Below are 16991 nucleotides of genomic sequence, written 5' to 3' on the forward strand. Positions count from 1 at the left end.
TTTTTTTTTTAAATGGAAGTGATAAAAACTGTATATCAAAGACTGGGCAGAGCATGATCAATTTGGAGAAAAGTTGGTGCTGACGACCCAGTGCCTATCCATACTCATCCAGGCATTTTACTCAGGAGGAGCCCTAGCCTGGCCCCATGGGTGTGGGAGCTGCGCTCACTCCTGTGTACATTTCAGTTTCAGGCACCAAACGCAGTGGATTCAGGTGGGGAGATATACTTCAGGCACACTTCCAACCCAAATGAAAACTCTCGGTGAGAAGAAAATGTTTCGGAGAAAGCTCCCAAACACAGCGCCTACTCAGCAAGATCTCATTTCTTGCTTAGGCCACTTTGGTCTAGCCAACCTCAAAGGTTGGCAAAATTGGCACCTCTTCTTCTGTTTCTACACTAGTGTTACCCCTTGAGATTACTATCTTCCTGTGAACATTGGTATCCCTTAAAGAAATATTTCTTTACTTACTAGAAGGTATTTCTAGTGGGTGGGACCCCAGGAACTCTCTTGGGGTCTCTCCCCTGCTTACTGCCCCAGCATGCAAACTCCTGACAGGCAGCACGCTAGCTGGGGACAGGGCTTTCCCACACCTGCACCAGTTTATAACGCGCATTAGATGCTACCTCTAATGGTGGGAAGTGAAAAAAAAAAAAACCACAACAAAACCCCAAGTTTAGCTGTAGTCAAGCTGCAGGGTTGACAGATCTCAAAAGCGTTGGAACATTTGATGCTCTGCCTGAAGCTCTCGCTTCCGTAGGCTAGGAGTGACTGGGGAATTTGCTTTCTTCTGGAAGGCGGAAAAAAAAAGCCTCTGGGCTTTGTGGTTATGGAAGAAAGCCTGAAAATGTGACTCCCAACACCCCAGCTGCTCAAGAAGTTAATGGGAAATGTGAAGACTTCAACGTTTTTTTCCTAATCTCATGACCTGAGGATCTGACTCATGACTTTTGAACACTTCAGGCTGGCCATCTGCAAACTGCTGAGCAACCGGAGCCCATCCTTAAAAAGCACAGTCCGTTTCCCGGCGCTGCTGCACCCCCAAACTCTCCAGGCCTGGGCCGGCAGCCACCCTGGCTGGGATGCGAGCCGGCAGCCGTGTGCTCGCCCGGCGGGGTGCCAGCTTGCCGGAGAAGGGGCCGGGGCGAGCAGACCCCTGCTCTTCCTCCTCACCGAGCCCTGCTCAAGCCGAGCCCCAGCACCGGCAAGGGCGAGAGGGTGCAGCGAGAGCTGGCTCCCTCCCGGCCTTGCAGGGGTCAGCGTCCCGGCCAGCTCCGTGCCCCGGTTGAGGTCGGGACAGCGCGGCCGCTCAGGGCACCGAGCACCGGCGGGAGGTGTGGGGTCCCGACATCCCCTCCCTCTCAAAACCCCCGAGCCCCTTCCCCGTCCCGGCGGGAGGTGGGGCGGGCGGCCTGCCCCGGCGGCGGCGGCGGCAGGAGGAGGAGGAGGTGGAGTCTCCGGCGGCGCCCGGGAGCCCGCTCGGAGAATGTCTCCGTCCCACTCCTCCTCCTCCTCCGCCTGCCCCTTTGCCGCGCAGCCCGCAGCCGGGAAGGGCCGCTGCCGCCGCTGCCGCCGCCGCGCAGCATGGGGAGCTGCTGGCTGCGCCTCGCCGCCCTGCTCGCCCTGGGCGCCTGCCCCAACCTGGCGTACGAGGGTAGGGAAGGAAGGGAAGGGGGGCTGTTGGGGCCGGGGAGCCCCCCGCGGCGGAGGTTGGCAAGGGGAAGCGGGGAGCGGGGCCGCCTCCTCCCGCCGGGCAGGGGAGCGCTGCCCGCCCGCCGCCGCGCCTCGGCCCGGGGCGGCGGGGAGGTTTGGCTGGGGAGGGCCGCGGTGTCCCCGGCAGCCCCGTTGCTGCCCCCTTTCACACTCCGGAGCGCTTTGTCTCGTCGTTCCCGTGGCTCGTCCCGGGAGAGCCGTGAGCTCGGGGGAAGCCTCATCCTCCCTTCGGAGCCCCGGGTTGTTAAGGCGCGATTGAAAACTTTTCTCGGTTTTGGGTTGAAACAGGCGGAGCGCGGGTTGGTGGTGGCCCATCGCATTTTCAACCCTGGGCGTCTCCATGCCGTTGTCCTGGCAAACTCACGGAGCCCTGCGAAAGGAGAAGGCACCCGCTCCGAAGTTACTTGAGTAGAACAGAGACTCTGTGTTCCCCTTAATTGTAAAGGGGGGGTGAGGACCTCCCTGATGTGCCAGCCCTGGCTGCTGGACCCTGGCACTCAGAAGGCTCTCACCGGTTTCTGTTGCCGGTGTGCGACTGCACATGCAGGAAGCCAATCTCAGTTTTCAGTGTGAAAAATGAAAGGGTGAATCTGGCTGGGTTCTTACACTTCTAGGAATTAAAAAAAAAAAAAAAAAGTCTATTCCTACACTGTTTCACCTCTAATTATATGCATTTGCTTTAGCAAAATTTGAAATAAGCTCAAATTTAGGCCCATTTCCATGGCAAAAGGAAAGCGGCATGTAGATCTGCCTGTTCTTCTAAAGCAGCCGCGTCTTGCCGGATTAAACATCGCTGACTGGGTAGACACTGCAAGCCAAGCCAGTGTAAACTGGCATGCGGTGGTGGTCTGGCAGGTGCAGTCAACGGCCATTTGTGGTCAGAACGGAGCCCTCAGGGTAAGCGGGCGTTGCTGCGACGTGAGGTGTGTTACTGTGGGTTGCTGGTGAAGAGAGGCAATGAACAGGCGGGAAAGGTGTCTCACGCAGTCCGTAGCTGTGCGTGCGGGGAACCCCTGTTTGATGGGATACCTGTTTTTTGTATCTAGGAGCCATCCCTCCGTAAGCTGTCGTTCTGCCCGTGGAGGGGCATAGAATGGCATATGTTTGTGAGCTGAAGTTAGCTTTTCTTGTTTTCATTGGCGTGCTTTGTGTGGCTTTTTTTCCAACCTGAAAGATGCTGGAACGTACTTTTATGTTCTTTATTTACAAAACACGAAGATATTGGACACATCAGTTGCTAAATCAACAAACACAACAGAAGTTTCTGTCCTGGCATTTCTCTGAGGACCATTGTACTGCCAAACTCTCTTTGTTTTCTTAGGAAGATGACTGAATGCTTTGCTTCGCGGTTATGTGAATGTTAGTCTTCAATTAGTTTGCAGAGGGTGCTGATATCCTGTCCTTCCTAAAAGGCCAAATGTAACTTCTCCGATCTCAAAAATCCAGTTTTTGCATGTAATCTTCAAGTAGGCTGCACAATAGCCTGTTTGTTTCAGTTTTCACACATCTGACAGTCCAATTTTCCTCTTATGTTTAATGTCAAGGTCTCTAAAGAGCTTAAATCATCAGCAGGGTACTGTAAACCCTAATATAAAGTTAGGGTTCCATTTCTTTTATTTGTTTGTTTTTTAATGGAGAGAATATGATATTCTTTGAAATCCTTATTCTCAATATAAAATCTTAGTGAAACTGTAAATAGATACGTTCTTTAATGGTACTGTGTTGGTATGTAACTGTGCACATTGGATACAGAATGCCGTTGAGTAAACTAAAATAGATGTCTAAAAAATCTCCATAAGATGCATGTGCATGTGGCCCTCTTGAATGCAGATTGCACATGCATGTACTTCAGTGAACTGCTACCAGGAACTTGACACTGGACTATTTTGTAGAAAAAAAGTGAAACAATCTAATTTTGAATAATTGTTATCTAAGCATCAGAAATAGTCTAATTCATACTTTGGTAACACTGAAGTTTTTAGTGTAGAACATTTGTGCTCCATAACCCAAAGGCTATGGTGAACACCACACTAAACAGAAATAATTTACATGCCTTGAACAGAATTCTGTGATCAATATGTGGTGGTAGGCAGTAAAACTCAACACAGTATTCTGTCTGTGAAAATGTCATTGAATTAACCATCTCCTTGATATTGGGAAGGCAATTGAAAAATGCCTGAATATTTAAAATCCTTAAAATACTCAAAAGCATTTGAAGCAGCTGCTGTATTACCTGTAACTGTAGATTAAAATCTTGAAAGGATGCCCGGTCTTTTTACATTGTTTCGTTCAAAGCCCATGATGCATTGACAAAATCTCTCTGATGGCACCACTCAGAGAAAAGTCCTTTTGCTCTTCAAGAACATTTTAGAGATGCACCTTTTGGAAGTTAAAACAATCTTAAAACCTTTTCCCTAAGGACTAAGGGGCGGGGGTGGGGGGGGGGCGCGGCGGGGAGAGAGAGGGGACCTTTGTCTTCAGTGACTCTTTCTCATCGGGTTCTTCTGCTCTTTCTCAGAGCTCCTCCATTCTCTTTTTTTTTTTTTTCCCTGGTTTCCTGAGCTGTGAAAAACCAGCATAGATTTTTAACCTGTTGGGCTCAGGCACAGCATAGCTGACCATCCACGAGCGCTGGGTGAGGGGAGAGATGTACGCGCATACATCTATATGTACGGAAATCACTTGTTTGGTGGTGTGGGTACACGGAGATGAAATCAAGTGGCACTGATTGGTGTAAGACTGTTATACTCGTGTCTTTCCACTTTTAGTAGATAGCTGAAAGGAAAAGCTAATCTGGGACAGAATTAATACCACATGGAAAAAGAAACTGTGCATTGAAACAAGTTATTGATGTGAAGGGGGCGTGAACCATGAGAGAGATGCCATTAAAATCACTTAAGGACTACATAATATTATAGAACTATTTTAAAAACGTGTATGAGAATTAATTCAATGAAAAACAACATATACGTGTGGTATGTTGTAAACATATGTATATGTTTGAATTAAATATGAGTAGATGGAAGTCTGTTTGGTTGTGGAAAAGGTAGCTCTTCTCAAAGTTGCATTGTAGAGGAAGGGGTCAATCTGTGGGTGAGAGCTCTCCGTGCTGCAGCCCTTCAGAGAGGCAGTCCTTGCCCAGTTGAGTTTATACTGTAAATAGTCAAAGGATAAGAGGACAAAACTGAAGGAAGTATATGTTTAAGATTGCTTAGTCATATGGCAGGCTTCAGAAAAATAGGACATTGCAATTTATATCTTGATTCCCACTTGCAGCTCCTATCCATCAGACCAGGCTGCAAGATGGTCAAGAAACAGTCTCCAGGCCCCTGAGCAGCTGGTGTTTTGCATTGCCAAGGGTGGAGCCCATTGCATCAGCTGAGCCTTTTGTTTTGTTTTGTTTTAAATACAGATTGCTGTCTGCCTGTTAATCTTAGGTGACAACTTGTGTAGAAGTACATGCAATGACTTGGACCCACTTGTGTTCTTGGTTCTGTACATGCTGGTCCCCTGAAGCTGGAGCTTGCTGCTTGCGAGCTCGTGGTGGGTGCAGACCGAAGCCTTGTGCATGCTGGAGAAGCACAGAACAGAAAGGCAGCGGCTGCCCTCAGATGTCTTGCAGTCCAAGTACAAGACAAAAACCAGCACGCGAATACAAGCAGATAAGTATGTCCTAAGGCACAGCTTTATCCGAAGAGTTGTGCTTTGGACAGGTTGGCTCCCTCTAAATAAGCTCCAGTTAGCTGGGTGGTTGCCTATGGATGAATAAGACTTCCAGCAGCAGAGAAGCCTAAAAGAAATGGCATTCTTGGGTAATTTCAAATGCAACAGGTAGGTCATGCTTCTATCAGTCAGTAGTGTAAACTCATCCCTTGACGCTGCTTTCATATTTTCCCATGTGAAGTGGGCCATCTTCATGAGCTGTAGTAATTCCCTACTGAAAACTCCTCATGGCTTTAAATGTTGTCAAAGCACTGTGTTTCTTCCTTGAGTGGTCCTTAAGTAATCAGGTCATCACATCCTCCCTGCTAGGCCTGCTCAGACTGCTCACTCTTCAGCAACCTCTGGGGGCTTCAGTGCAGCTGAAATCTCCAGGGTGAGATCACATAAACAAAGAGTGAAATTAAGAAAATTTTCTGGAAGGTGCTTTAAATGAGTTGCTCGTCTGTCCTTGTTCTTGTGGTGAAGTACACCTTGCCAAAGAGCACAGGCAAGCTAACTGCATGTAATGGTTTGGGTAGTTAATCTAGGCAAGGATTGGAGATGGTACAAGAGGTGCAATACAGCCATCAGTAGCAGTTATTCTTCATGCCTGCAAGCTACTGTATCCCTTTCATTTTTGGTCCACTGCAGTAATAAATGCTAGCAGATATAATACGGGCTTCCCGAACATCTAGACTGTATAAACACAGTGTTTATAAAAACTTGCAGTTCAGATTGCCATGAGTACTGCTGAGGTTCTTTTCTGTGAAAAGTATGAATGAGTTTATAACTGACTTGGATTATCAAAAACATTGATTCTAGAAACAATTTGGAAATGTTGATGCTGAGGTGTGTTTTACTGTAGTCTCTTCATCTCTTGCACAGCTGAAAGTGAATGTTACTGAAATATGTTTTTTCTCTCACTTTAGAGAAATGAATGGGATGGGTATCAACTGGGTCAAATTTATGGCTGATGAGAGTGCAGGGAACAAGATTTGGCTTGGTCTTATATCAGGATTCAGTTGAACAAGCCACTGGATTGAAAAGTAAGACTCCTTACACGTTTGATATATAAACTTAGGCAAGTTGCTTAGACTTACTTTTCTTTCTTGCTTTTCCCTGTTGGAGATGCCTGTGTAAAAAGTCTGCCACTTAGATACTGCTGTGTACTGATTTACAGGAAGAATGGAGTCTGGAGATAGGCATGGACTTCAGCCCGCACTGTAAGAGGTCTCGATGCACTGTTGATAAACTGTAATTGACTGAAGGCCAGGGAGTGTGTGAGGAGCACCATTTGTCTGGTTGTGCTGTAAAGACTCAGACGATGAATCATGTATTCTTGCAGTTTTTGTCTCCATGCTGGAATTTCTTGCAATTCAGTTACTGCAGGCAGGCCATCTTGGAGGGGTTGCTGAAATAATTGGTGAGGCACTAACTAGGTCCTCTGGTAGCTTATAAGGTGTATAAAAATATGCTTAAATTTTTAGGTACTAATACAATGGTCCTAACTCTTGGGACTTGTACTATGCTACCATACACAAGATTAGGTAGTGTAAGCGTCCCAGGACCATCTTTTTTGGGAGAGACTGTTTCCAAAAGATGGGTCCCCAGTTCACTGGTGTGATTGTTTGGAGTGGAGAGCAATGAAGAGGCCAACTCCAACACTCCCATCCCTCTCTACCTCCACTCCCATCACACTGCTAGTTTTTTTGTCCAAAAAGTGTATCAGTAATCTAATAATTAATGAAATTGTAATGTATACTGTATTGTAATACAGACTGTAATTTAATATTGTAAGCCTTTGTCTCTTTCATGGTACTTCTGAAAGTACAAATGTTTTTTCCCCGACTAGAGTAACAAATTAAATATTCCTCTAAATGCTTGGGTATTTTTTCTGCTTCTGAAATGGTTGTGTTTGTGTTGGGTTTATTTATTCACTATTTCAAGTTACGTTATATGTTAAAGTTACACTGTGCTGGGGATCATCCGTTTCACAAGGCATTCACTTGCACTTTTTTAGCGTGGTAAATGAGCAGCTCAGCATACAGGACATTGCTGGCTGGCCAGCACTTCTCTGTCGGTGTTTCTAACTATTGATTGGATTTAAAAGAGCACTGTTAAGGCTGTTCAAACTGAAAATTTATGCAGCAGTACCTTGAAAGTGGCTCCAAATTACAGGTTTTAACTTTTAACGATTCTGATCTTTCCTGTAACTTGAAATAGCCATTTAAGAGCTCTGCCAGAGTTTGAAACCACTTTAACTTGTCATTTGGCGTATCTTTACATGACGAGAGAAAGAATTTTTATATTTCTTGAGAGACTCATGGAAACAAATTAGATTTCCACAAATTAGTAAGTATGAGAAGCTCAGCTTTGCCAATATCTTCCTTCGATTTGCCTGAACAATCTTGACAAGATTTTCTTGTACTTGAGGAAATAAATGGTGTCTTTGCCATGTACATAACATACATAAGTGTGAAAGGAGTAGTAAGACTCTGTCAAGTGCAACATCAGGATGATAAGAAATCCTTCCCCCACCCACCATTCTCTCTAATTAGTGTTTCTTGGCAGGTGCAGGGGTTTTTCCTGGGAGAAATGTCTAAAATGACATCCCTCTCTTCAGTTCTGTGAAGATGGAGGGAGAGTGTGTTTCGCATGGAAGCATGTTAAAAGCCTGTGACCAGCATGCCGAAGTGTGTCTATCAAAACACCTTGGTGATGGACTACTGTTAAAATGAAACTTTTCTGCTAAAAGGCCATTTTGAGGAGAAAGTGTTGCTCATGGGTTTTTGCTTGTTTCCTGAACAGAAGTTACGGGGCTGGCTGTGCTGCAGTTCCTTGGTTTGGCTGGCTGGCCTTCATCACCAACTCCTGATTTTTATTTTTAGTGATGTTTTTGTGCTTTCTTCTCTAGCACTTAGCAGATGCTACCTTCATGCCCTTTTCAACAGCATCTCTTTTTTTTTTTTTTTTTTTTGTTACTTTTAGGAGTTGTGCTTTCCCACCAAGAAACGTTAGACATCTGTGGCCTGTTTTTGCTGACCAGGGTGGACTCCGTGTTCTCTCCCTGGCTGTCCTGGGCTTCCTCCTACCCATCCCTGTTGTCTGACTCCTGGCATGCCAGACCTTGGGCAGCATCCCTCACCTCGGTCCCTGTTTGTTCAGGTGCTACCGCGGTGGGATCCAGGGCCAGGCCCTGGCCAGGGCACCGTTGCGCCTCTGCAGTGCAGGAGAGATTTCCAAAATGGCGTTCTTCCAAAGCTACTCCTGTTCTTGTTGGAAGCGTCCCCTCTTCTCTCGCCCGGTTCAACTCTCTTTCTGCTCTCCTGCTCATGTTTTTTAACTTGGCTCTTCACTTTGAGGCAGGCTGCCCAACTTTCTCAACTGCCCCCAGGCGTGAGTAACATGGTGGCTTCATGTGTGATCTCGCAGCGAGTTGCTGCAAGCCTCCAGGGAGAGGGAAGCCCGCTGGTGAGGCCAAACTGGGACATGGCTCACATAAACTTATCTAGGATGTCTTCCTTCACCCTCTCGTGCTATTTAGTGTGAAATAAGCAATGAGGGTGGGACCTATTTTATTGCTTTGGGTGGTGCTGGCTCTTTCAGCTGACCTTCTGTGGGTCTTTACTGCCCAATTTCAGCTGTCAAACGTTAGTTCAATAGTTGGGAAGAGCTGCTGTCCCCTCCCGGCAGTGTGCAGGGCAAATTACAGACTGGGAGAGGGAAACAACCCCAGCTGTGCCGGAGCGCTGAGCTCCTGCCAGCCTGTGCAACTCAAGCAGGGGACAGGCAAGCATTTTTGGCAAAGTTTTTTGCTGTTTGAGCAGATACGGTTTGTATAAGCTTTTTGCTTACTTGATGGAACTGTGCCTTCATCTGAGAACAGATGACATAGGTGGGGTTTAGGTTAGCTGCTCTGAGAGACCCAGGTTTTGCTCAGTGCATAGAGGTCGAAAAGAAATGAGGACACTTGAAATGGTTGCTCTTGCGAGACAGGTCGTTACAAGCTATTTTCATAGGGATGAAAAAAAACTCCGGCAACCAAAACGTGCAGGATGCAGATCATAAAGATTCTTGATTGCGTTCATTTGTTTGAAACTGTTGAGTAAGTATCTACGTATGTGTATATATGTCTTTGATTTGTAGAGTCTTTGAATTGTGATGTGCAGTTGTGGCCTTCAGGGAGGCAAAGAAGAAACTTCTGCAGCTTTGCAGGAAAATATGTAACGATACATTTTATGTTACTGCTAGCTTTTGCTCCAGGTCCTGCAGTGGGTAAAAATATACATTCATGATAATACTTCACATACGCAGTTCAGATGATTTAGAAGTTTTTGTTATAAGGAAAGTTTGTTTTCAAGATTCTGAAATTACTGACGTTGTTACAGAAGGAAACCTTTTTTTCCCCATCGTGTAAAATTTAAAATTTGTCATAGCTCTGAATAGACGGGGCTTCTTACAATTTGAGCAGTGTGACTGAAGACATCTGATTTTATTCTTCCGTACTTCTCGCCCTCTTCTTGTTCTTTTCAGGAAATGCCTTTGCCATTCAGGGTGCTAGATTTAGACGTGCTGTACATATATCCACTAAGAATAGCACTGCAGTTTGAAAGTAGTCATGTATTCAGGCTTCTCCAGCAGTGCCTTGTCATGCTGTATGGTTTACCCAAAGCCTACACTTAACCAGTGTGGGCTGGCAACGTGAGTCACTTAGCCAAGCCTGTCTCCTTTTAGGCTGTACCGTGAGAGTTTTAACCTGATAAGGTCTGTGATCCGTCCTGGTGTCCCCTTTTGTCAGGCTTCCTGACACTGACTGGCCAGATGTGAAGAGATGCCACTTCCAGCTCCTGCCTCAGAGTTAAGTGATGAGCCTGTGCCAATTGCACTTTTCTTTGGAGTTGTCAACTTTAGGGCAGTGCACTTAAAAATAATGACTTGATTTGAATCTGCCTTGAGTCCATCCGTTGTGGCTCTCTAGTTATACTGTGTCACTCATAAGTAAAACAGGCCAAAATTAACATGCCTCTATCCAGCTGTTCTTGAAGGTTAAAAACATGTTGGCTCGCAGACATTCACTGTTCTGAGCTGCCTGGAGGCAGATACCAGAAACAATACGCCTGGCGCTGAGTTACAGTGGCGGTGAAATGTTTATATAAAAAAGCCAGCCCAACAAATAATTGTAAAGGTCTTTCCCATACTTTGCTTTTCTGGGAAATGAACGGATGTGAGTACCGTGTGCTGAAAGGAGGTATCGTTCTTATTACTGCAGTAAGGAAAAAAGGGCTGACTTGCTGAAGGTGTTTTCTGTGAAGGCATCTAACGGATAGTTTGCTTCAACTTTGTACCACTGTGACATGAAGGCAGCTGGTTAGCCTGTGTTTGCATCCTCTGTGAAACAGTTCATCTGGAGAGCTGTGACTGAAAACGTTCACATAAGGAGCAATAACGATTATTGGTGTTGCATGTACAGTGCGTCGTATTAAGTAAAGCCATGTGGGTGTGTTTAGTTCTGGAATCGCAACAGGTTGCACTTGAGGCTCTTTAAAGCTGAAAAGGGGTGACCTGTGCCCGGTTGCGGTTCTGGGCATACCTGTGTGCTCTCTGGCTTGCCTTTCCATTGCTCTTGCTTCTGCTTCAGTTACAGCTTCTGGTTGTGTTTCCATTTTTGTAGGTATCAGAAACCACGTTTTGAGTTTCTTATTGGTACTTGACATTTACCATAATGAGATTGGAAATATGTGTCTGTGAGGAAAAGGGGGATAATCATCACTGTAAACTTGCTCTGACTTGGTGTTTAAGGAAATTTCCAGTCAACTGCATCAAATCCTGAGTAGTTCTGTAACAAGGGAAGGCAACTTTTGTTTAAATGCCAGCGGTGCTGTTGGTATCACCGATGCCTTTTTGTCCTTTCCACCAGCACATGAAAAGCTTGCAGTGGTTAACGGGCTGACAGCTTGTCGTCTTTTCAGAAAATACGAACACCTGAATTGTTTTTTGGCTGTATTTTTAAGAGAAGTGCTTCCAGTTGGGGAAGCCCCTTCCCAACTGAATGTCAAACCCAAGAATATTAAACTATATCTTTAGATGGCTCCAAGGCATTTCAGACCTCTTAGATACCAGTAACAGCGCAGGATGTGCACTGCAACCCTGGAAGTTCTTTTGTTTTATTCTTATCCAAAATCATCCTTTTGCAATATTTTTGTCTGCTGATTTGTAGGGAAATCTTTAATGTATGGCATACTTATAAAATGACTCAGACATTTTAGCCATAACATACATTAAAAACCACATATATATTGTGTGCAATAAAAGACAACTTGTAACTCATCAGAAAGATAATGTGATTGATTTATAGCTGATTTCCCTGCCTGTTGGAAGAGTAAACCGGTTTGCCAAAACAGATCACTAGAACGGAATTTAAAATAAGTCCTCCATTTGAGTTATAAAATATTTCCATGTTTGTAAACGCCTCACAATGAAAACGGGGTTTGATTTATTTGCAGTGGTTGTGTGTCATCTCTAAAGCAGAACCCTGGTCTCTCTTTACCCTTCTGCCTTTAACAAAGCTAGTCTTTATTGCGCAAAGACAAAGAGAAGGCGCGGTGGTGAACAGAAAAAATTCATATTGTGATACATGACACATGATAATAAATTTGTGTATTATTAATGGTTTTTGTGGTGTAGAGCCTGATGATTCTCAGGGTTCCAGTTCACAGGAAATGTTCTCGGCCTTTCTTGGATGAAGGCACCACGGTAAGCGGGACTGACAAGCAGCAACAGAAGCGCACAAAGGGAAGACATAAATAAGACCTCGTGGCTGCACAGATTAGTTATTGCACAATTTAAATACACTTCAACTGGAAAGCCCCACGCACCAGTTGCGTTCTGCAAACTTCAGTCTCTTCCCCTCATTGCCCTCCTCCTAAGCCCTTGTGAGAGCTCATGCAGCAATTTATGTTTTGGATTATATTTGCTCAAACAGCTCTTTTAAAACCATCCTATTTAATTTTTAGTCACTTCCAGTTTCCAGGAATTGCTGCCATCGCAGTGCGTGTGTGTGTGAGCAGGGCAGGAGGAAGGCTTGACAGGCTCCATGGTACACAGCAGCTGACAAGTTTGTACAGGATGGCATCTCTTTCGGGCTTTTAGTTCTCAGCCGCCTGTGATGAGAGTGCTCCAGCCCGGTAACAAGCTTCTGAAAATTTCTGAAGGCTGGAGCAAGCTTTACATCTGGGAGCTGGCTCATGGACTGGTCCTGTTAACAGCTTCTTGCCGAGGCAACGGGTTGTTGAGGGAGGGTTGAAATGACCTGTATTATAGCTGCTTTTTCCCAGAAAACGATTTCTGTTCTCAGAGTGGGCTGGGTGAGGGAGTTGGAACCAGGGAGCTGATTGTCAGATCTTGTTGGAGGTTGCCCTTGGCCTGGTTTCTTACTGGCAAATGTTGACTTGTCTCAGGCTGCTGTTGAACTTGTGCCTCTGCAAATAAGAGATGTCCGCTGCAAATGACTGGACAGCTGCCTTGTACAGCTGTTTAACCCCTTGTCTTCTGCTAGGAGTCCATGCTAAATGTAACATTCCGTTTTCTTTGAGGTAAAAAGGCCAGTACAGGACTATATATGAACAGTGGGAGAGTAATGCTGATTGTCTTTTGTACACAAGACACACCACACTGTGGAACTGATTGTATAGTATGTTTCCAGTTTTGCATATTGTAGTAAAATTTCATAAGATAGAAGGGAAATTTTAAATAGTGAAAAGAAATTAACAAAACTCAAAAGCAATTTTGTAGATAGGCAAGTGGATGGACCCATTAGTTGTTATTTGGTCTCTCTGCAGTGGAAATCCGTGTGAAATCTTTCACCATTTTTAATAACATGGGATTGGATTTGCAAATGGCAGCCCAGAGCAATAAATCAAGGAACCTGGGCACTTGATTTTATTTTTTTTTGTCTGGGTAATCCAAATCATTAAAGCTTTTTCCAGAAGCTGTCCAGGCTCTTTAGCTGAAAATATATATATAATTTTTTTATATTTTTTTTTTCTGTGAAACATCATGTTTAGTTGAGAGGCAAAAAACTGCAGAGTCAATATTTTTCAATTATTTAAAGAAAAAGGAGCAGAGTGCCTTTCACAGTTCTCATTTCTACACAGAAGACCTCAGGGTTAGGGCTGTCTTGGCACTATGAGGGCTGGCAGCGGGACAGGGACCTCCCCCAGCAGCCCCGTCCCACCGTGCCCGAAGGCAGCAAGCAGAGCTGGGATGGGGACCGACTCCGGCTGCAGGGACAGGGCAGCTCTGAGGCCATGCCAGGGACCCCAGTGGGTGAGGGGCTGGCAGGGCTGGAGCTGGTGTGAGCGTTATGGGGAGTGATATGTCTCACATGTTTGACCTCCCGCTGGATTTTGTGTTAAATTCCACATAGTGACGATTTCAGAAATGGTTTTATTTTTCTGTGAGAATTGTTACTAGCTTAGTACTTTTTGTGTGGATTATTATTTTTTTTCCCCAATGTGTTTTTACATCCATATCTCCAGTCTGTATGACAAACTTGCAGGTTGTCAGTCGGCCTTTAATGGCAAGCCCTGAAATCTCACGAGTCAGTTTTTCTGACTTTGATGCGTCTGTGAGGGGGAAGCAGTGAGAAATATGATGACATCCCTATCCTGTCTTTATGAGACAGAACAGCTGATCTTTGCTGTATGTTTCCAGCATAATATTTTGACGCTTAGAAGAAACTTGGTGTGCTAAGAATGTAAATGAACCCATAAATCTGTTGTCTGTTTTGCTACGAATTCAGCTTGTTCTTTTTGAGAGCATCTAGTGACCTTCTTCAGGACATTTATGAAACTGGAGCAATTTTTCAGTACTAAACTGCCTTTGTGGACAACCAAAATTCATAGAACTGGCTACTAAAGGATTATATCCTAATGATGTTAAGTGAACCCTGACCTGGGTAATTTGAAGCTGTCTGCCGGCTTGCTTGCTGGAGCTGGTCATTTCTGCTAGGCATTGTTCATCAGTGCTAGGCATCAGCCTCCCCTTAACGACAGGGACCTGGAGTGTGGCAGTCTTTAGGTAACGTAGCTTCACCGAATACAGCACGATTTTGTATTTCCCTGCTTAGCCCTGCTGCTTCCCGGCACGCTCTGTCCTGATGTCAGGAGGCTGGGGCTGGACCTGCTGCTGCATCTCCTGGAGCTGAAGGAGACTAGGCATCATCCTTCTTGAGGGCCTGCTGCGATAGGACAAGGGGTAATGGTTTTAACATAGAAGGAAGCAGATTCAGACTCGATATAAGGAAAAAAAAATTTTACACTGAGGGTGGTGGAATACTGGCACAGGTTGCCCAGAGAGGTGGTGGATGCCCCATCCCTGGAAACGTTCCAGGCCAGGTTGGATGGGACTCTGAGCAACCTGATCTGGTTGGAGATGTCCCTGTTCCTTGCAGGGGGGTTGGACTAGATGACCTTTAAAGGTCCCTTCCAACCCAAACCATTCTATGATTCTTGTTGAAGACCATGCTGCTAGCCAGAGCCTCTCGATGTCTGCTCTTGGCCTTGCTAGGATGGGAGGGATGGGGAGAAGGAAAGGGGTGCTGCTGGGATTTAGTAATGGTGTGATGCAGGCGGGAGGAGGAGAGTAGCAGGCAGGGTAGTCACCTTCTGTGTTGCCCTTCACTAGCTGGGGATGCGCTTCTGGTTTCTGCTTCCCCGGGTCCCTCACTGCCTGGCTGAGCAGCCTGGGGGGCTCTGCTGAAGCAGGGACCGGGTCAACAAGGGAGAAAGAGAACTGTCAGCATTTACTGCAAGAACTAGGAAAAATTATGTTTCTATTCCGTCTTCAAGCTCTTACTTTTTAAAAACCGTACAGGTTGGCGACATGCACATTCCTCTTCTCTACCAAAAGATTTCTCTTATGGTCCTACTTTAGGTGCTGCAGTCACCTTTGCTGGTGACTTTTCTGGTAGTGGCAGTGGATTTTCACCGCCCTTTTCCCTCGGCTGAAGGAGCAGGGTGTAATTCTGGAAACATGGCTTTGGTGTTCTGGGGTCATTAATATTCTTTAAGTTTTTATATTGGTATTGCCAGGTTTCTCTTTGCCTTAAACCAGGAGTTAGGGTTCCAGACACTGAAGAGATTTAATTTTATATTTATTTCTTTTTATTTACTTTCTAGTTTGGGGCATTTGAATTTTCTGAGCATTCTCTTTGGCAGTATAGCTATATGTATATTTTAATATGAAGCTAATGCTTCTCATGGATCATGTAATTTCTGCAGATACAATTTTTAAAAATCACCAAAAGATCAATGTCTATTGCATCAAAAGCAATCAATACGGGGTCTGTATATATATATATATATATATATATAATACTCTTGTGACTTCTGTGGTGTGCATGTATCATTAGTGAAACTGGGGCATCTAAGCTAGTGTCCTTAAAAATTACCTTGGTAACCACTTTTTCAGAAAGAAACTTGTTTACCCTCTTGTTTTCCATGAAAGTGAGAACTTGGAGAACATCCTTGGGATTGGGAGTTGCCACTGACATGAATATTAATGAAAAATGAGCGAGGGTTTGGAGGGAGTGTCTCACATGTTCCTTCAAAATCTAATCAGCATTATCTTATGCTGGCTGTAGGAAAGAACTTTTGAGTTTGCTTTAGGATATGATTAACATTTATTGTTTTTAACAAAATAAGCAAGCTAGTTCTCATCAGTTGGTTTATACAACTTCTGTGCTTTTGGCTGTGAACTCCGTATTAAACACTGCTTGCTCTGAGGCTGTTTTTAATACTCGTCTTCAGTAATAAATTCAATTCCTACCTCCTGAGTCTTGACAGCAGTTGTTTACTTTTCCTTCAGTTGATTAGTTTGCTATTAAATTTTAAGTTCCTCTGCACCTCTTTTTAAGTCCCACCTGGTTTTCTGTAGTCTTTGCTCAGTTTTTGACCTGCTGACTGCCGTATGTGACTCTGAATTGTTCCTTCAGCTCTTCCTCCCTAGTGTAATGCCTGCTTTTTCTCCTCCTTGCAAAGCACTAGTAAAGCATAAGTAGTCCTGGAGTCCTTAAAAGTGTCTGTTTTTCTTCCAAGAAGAGCCTCCAGTATTAATACCAACAGCTCTTAATGCTTTCATCTGTTTGCAGGGTGCTTGCAGGTGTCATGGATAAAATAACAAATTTTCTAGAGCAAGGACTTTGTAAACCAATGTTTGTGCTTCTAGTTTCTCTAAAAGGAAGCTGCTCACATGGAAGTGAGATGTAAAGTATGCTCTGAAAATAACTAGTGAGAAAATGCAAGTTGAAACTAACTTGGGGAAAAGTCCTGCTTGAGCCAATTGAGGATAGTGAGCCACAAAAGAAGATACCTCTTTCTTTCTTTCTTTTTTTTTTTTTTTTTTTTAAGTGGTTACTTAAGCAGAGAAGGTAAGGAAAAGTTGTGCAGGGGAAAAGTCTTCAAGGGAGCTCCCTGCCAGCATTGGGTTTACAGTAGCTCTATGTCACTTCTGACACTATGTGACTCCGCTTACTAAAGAGCAAGAGGAGATCACAGTCAGGAACTTTACATTTTTCC

The 16991-nt window shown here is 44.8% G+C and overlaps 1 protein-coding gene across 1 annotated transcript in view; it reads left to right on the forward strand.

Annotated features, from left to right (window-relative positions):
- Positions 1-1500: 1500 nt before the first annotated feature.
- Positions 1501-16991, forward strand: part of SRPX (sushi repeat containing protein X-linked) — a 49339-nt gene continuing 33848 nt past the window's right edge. The window contains exon 1 of the mRNA XM_086740163.1: positions 1501-1654. Within this exon, the coding sequence (XP_086596289.1) occupies positions 1585-1654 (70 nt within the window). The 5' untranslated portion in view covers positions 1501-1584. The remainder of the gene's footprint in view (positions 1655-16991) is intronic.

The sequence above is a fragment of the Chlamydotis macqueenii genome, chromosome 1, assembly GCF_036417535.1.
Source record: "Chlamydotis macqueenii isolate bChlMac1 chromosome 1, bChlMac1.mat, whole genome shotgun sequence".
NCBI lineage: Eukaryota > Metazoa > Chordata > Aves > Otidiformes > Otididae > Chlamydotis > Chlamydotis macqueenii.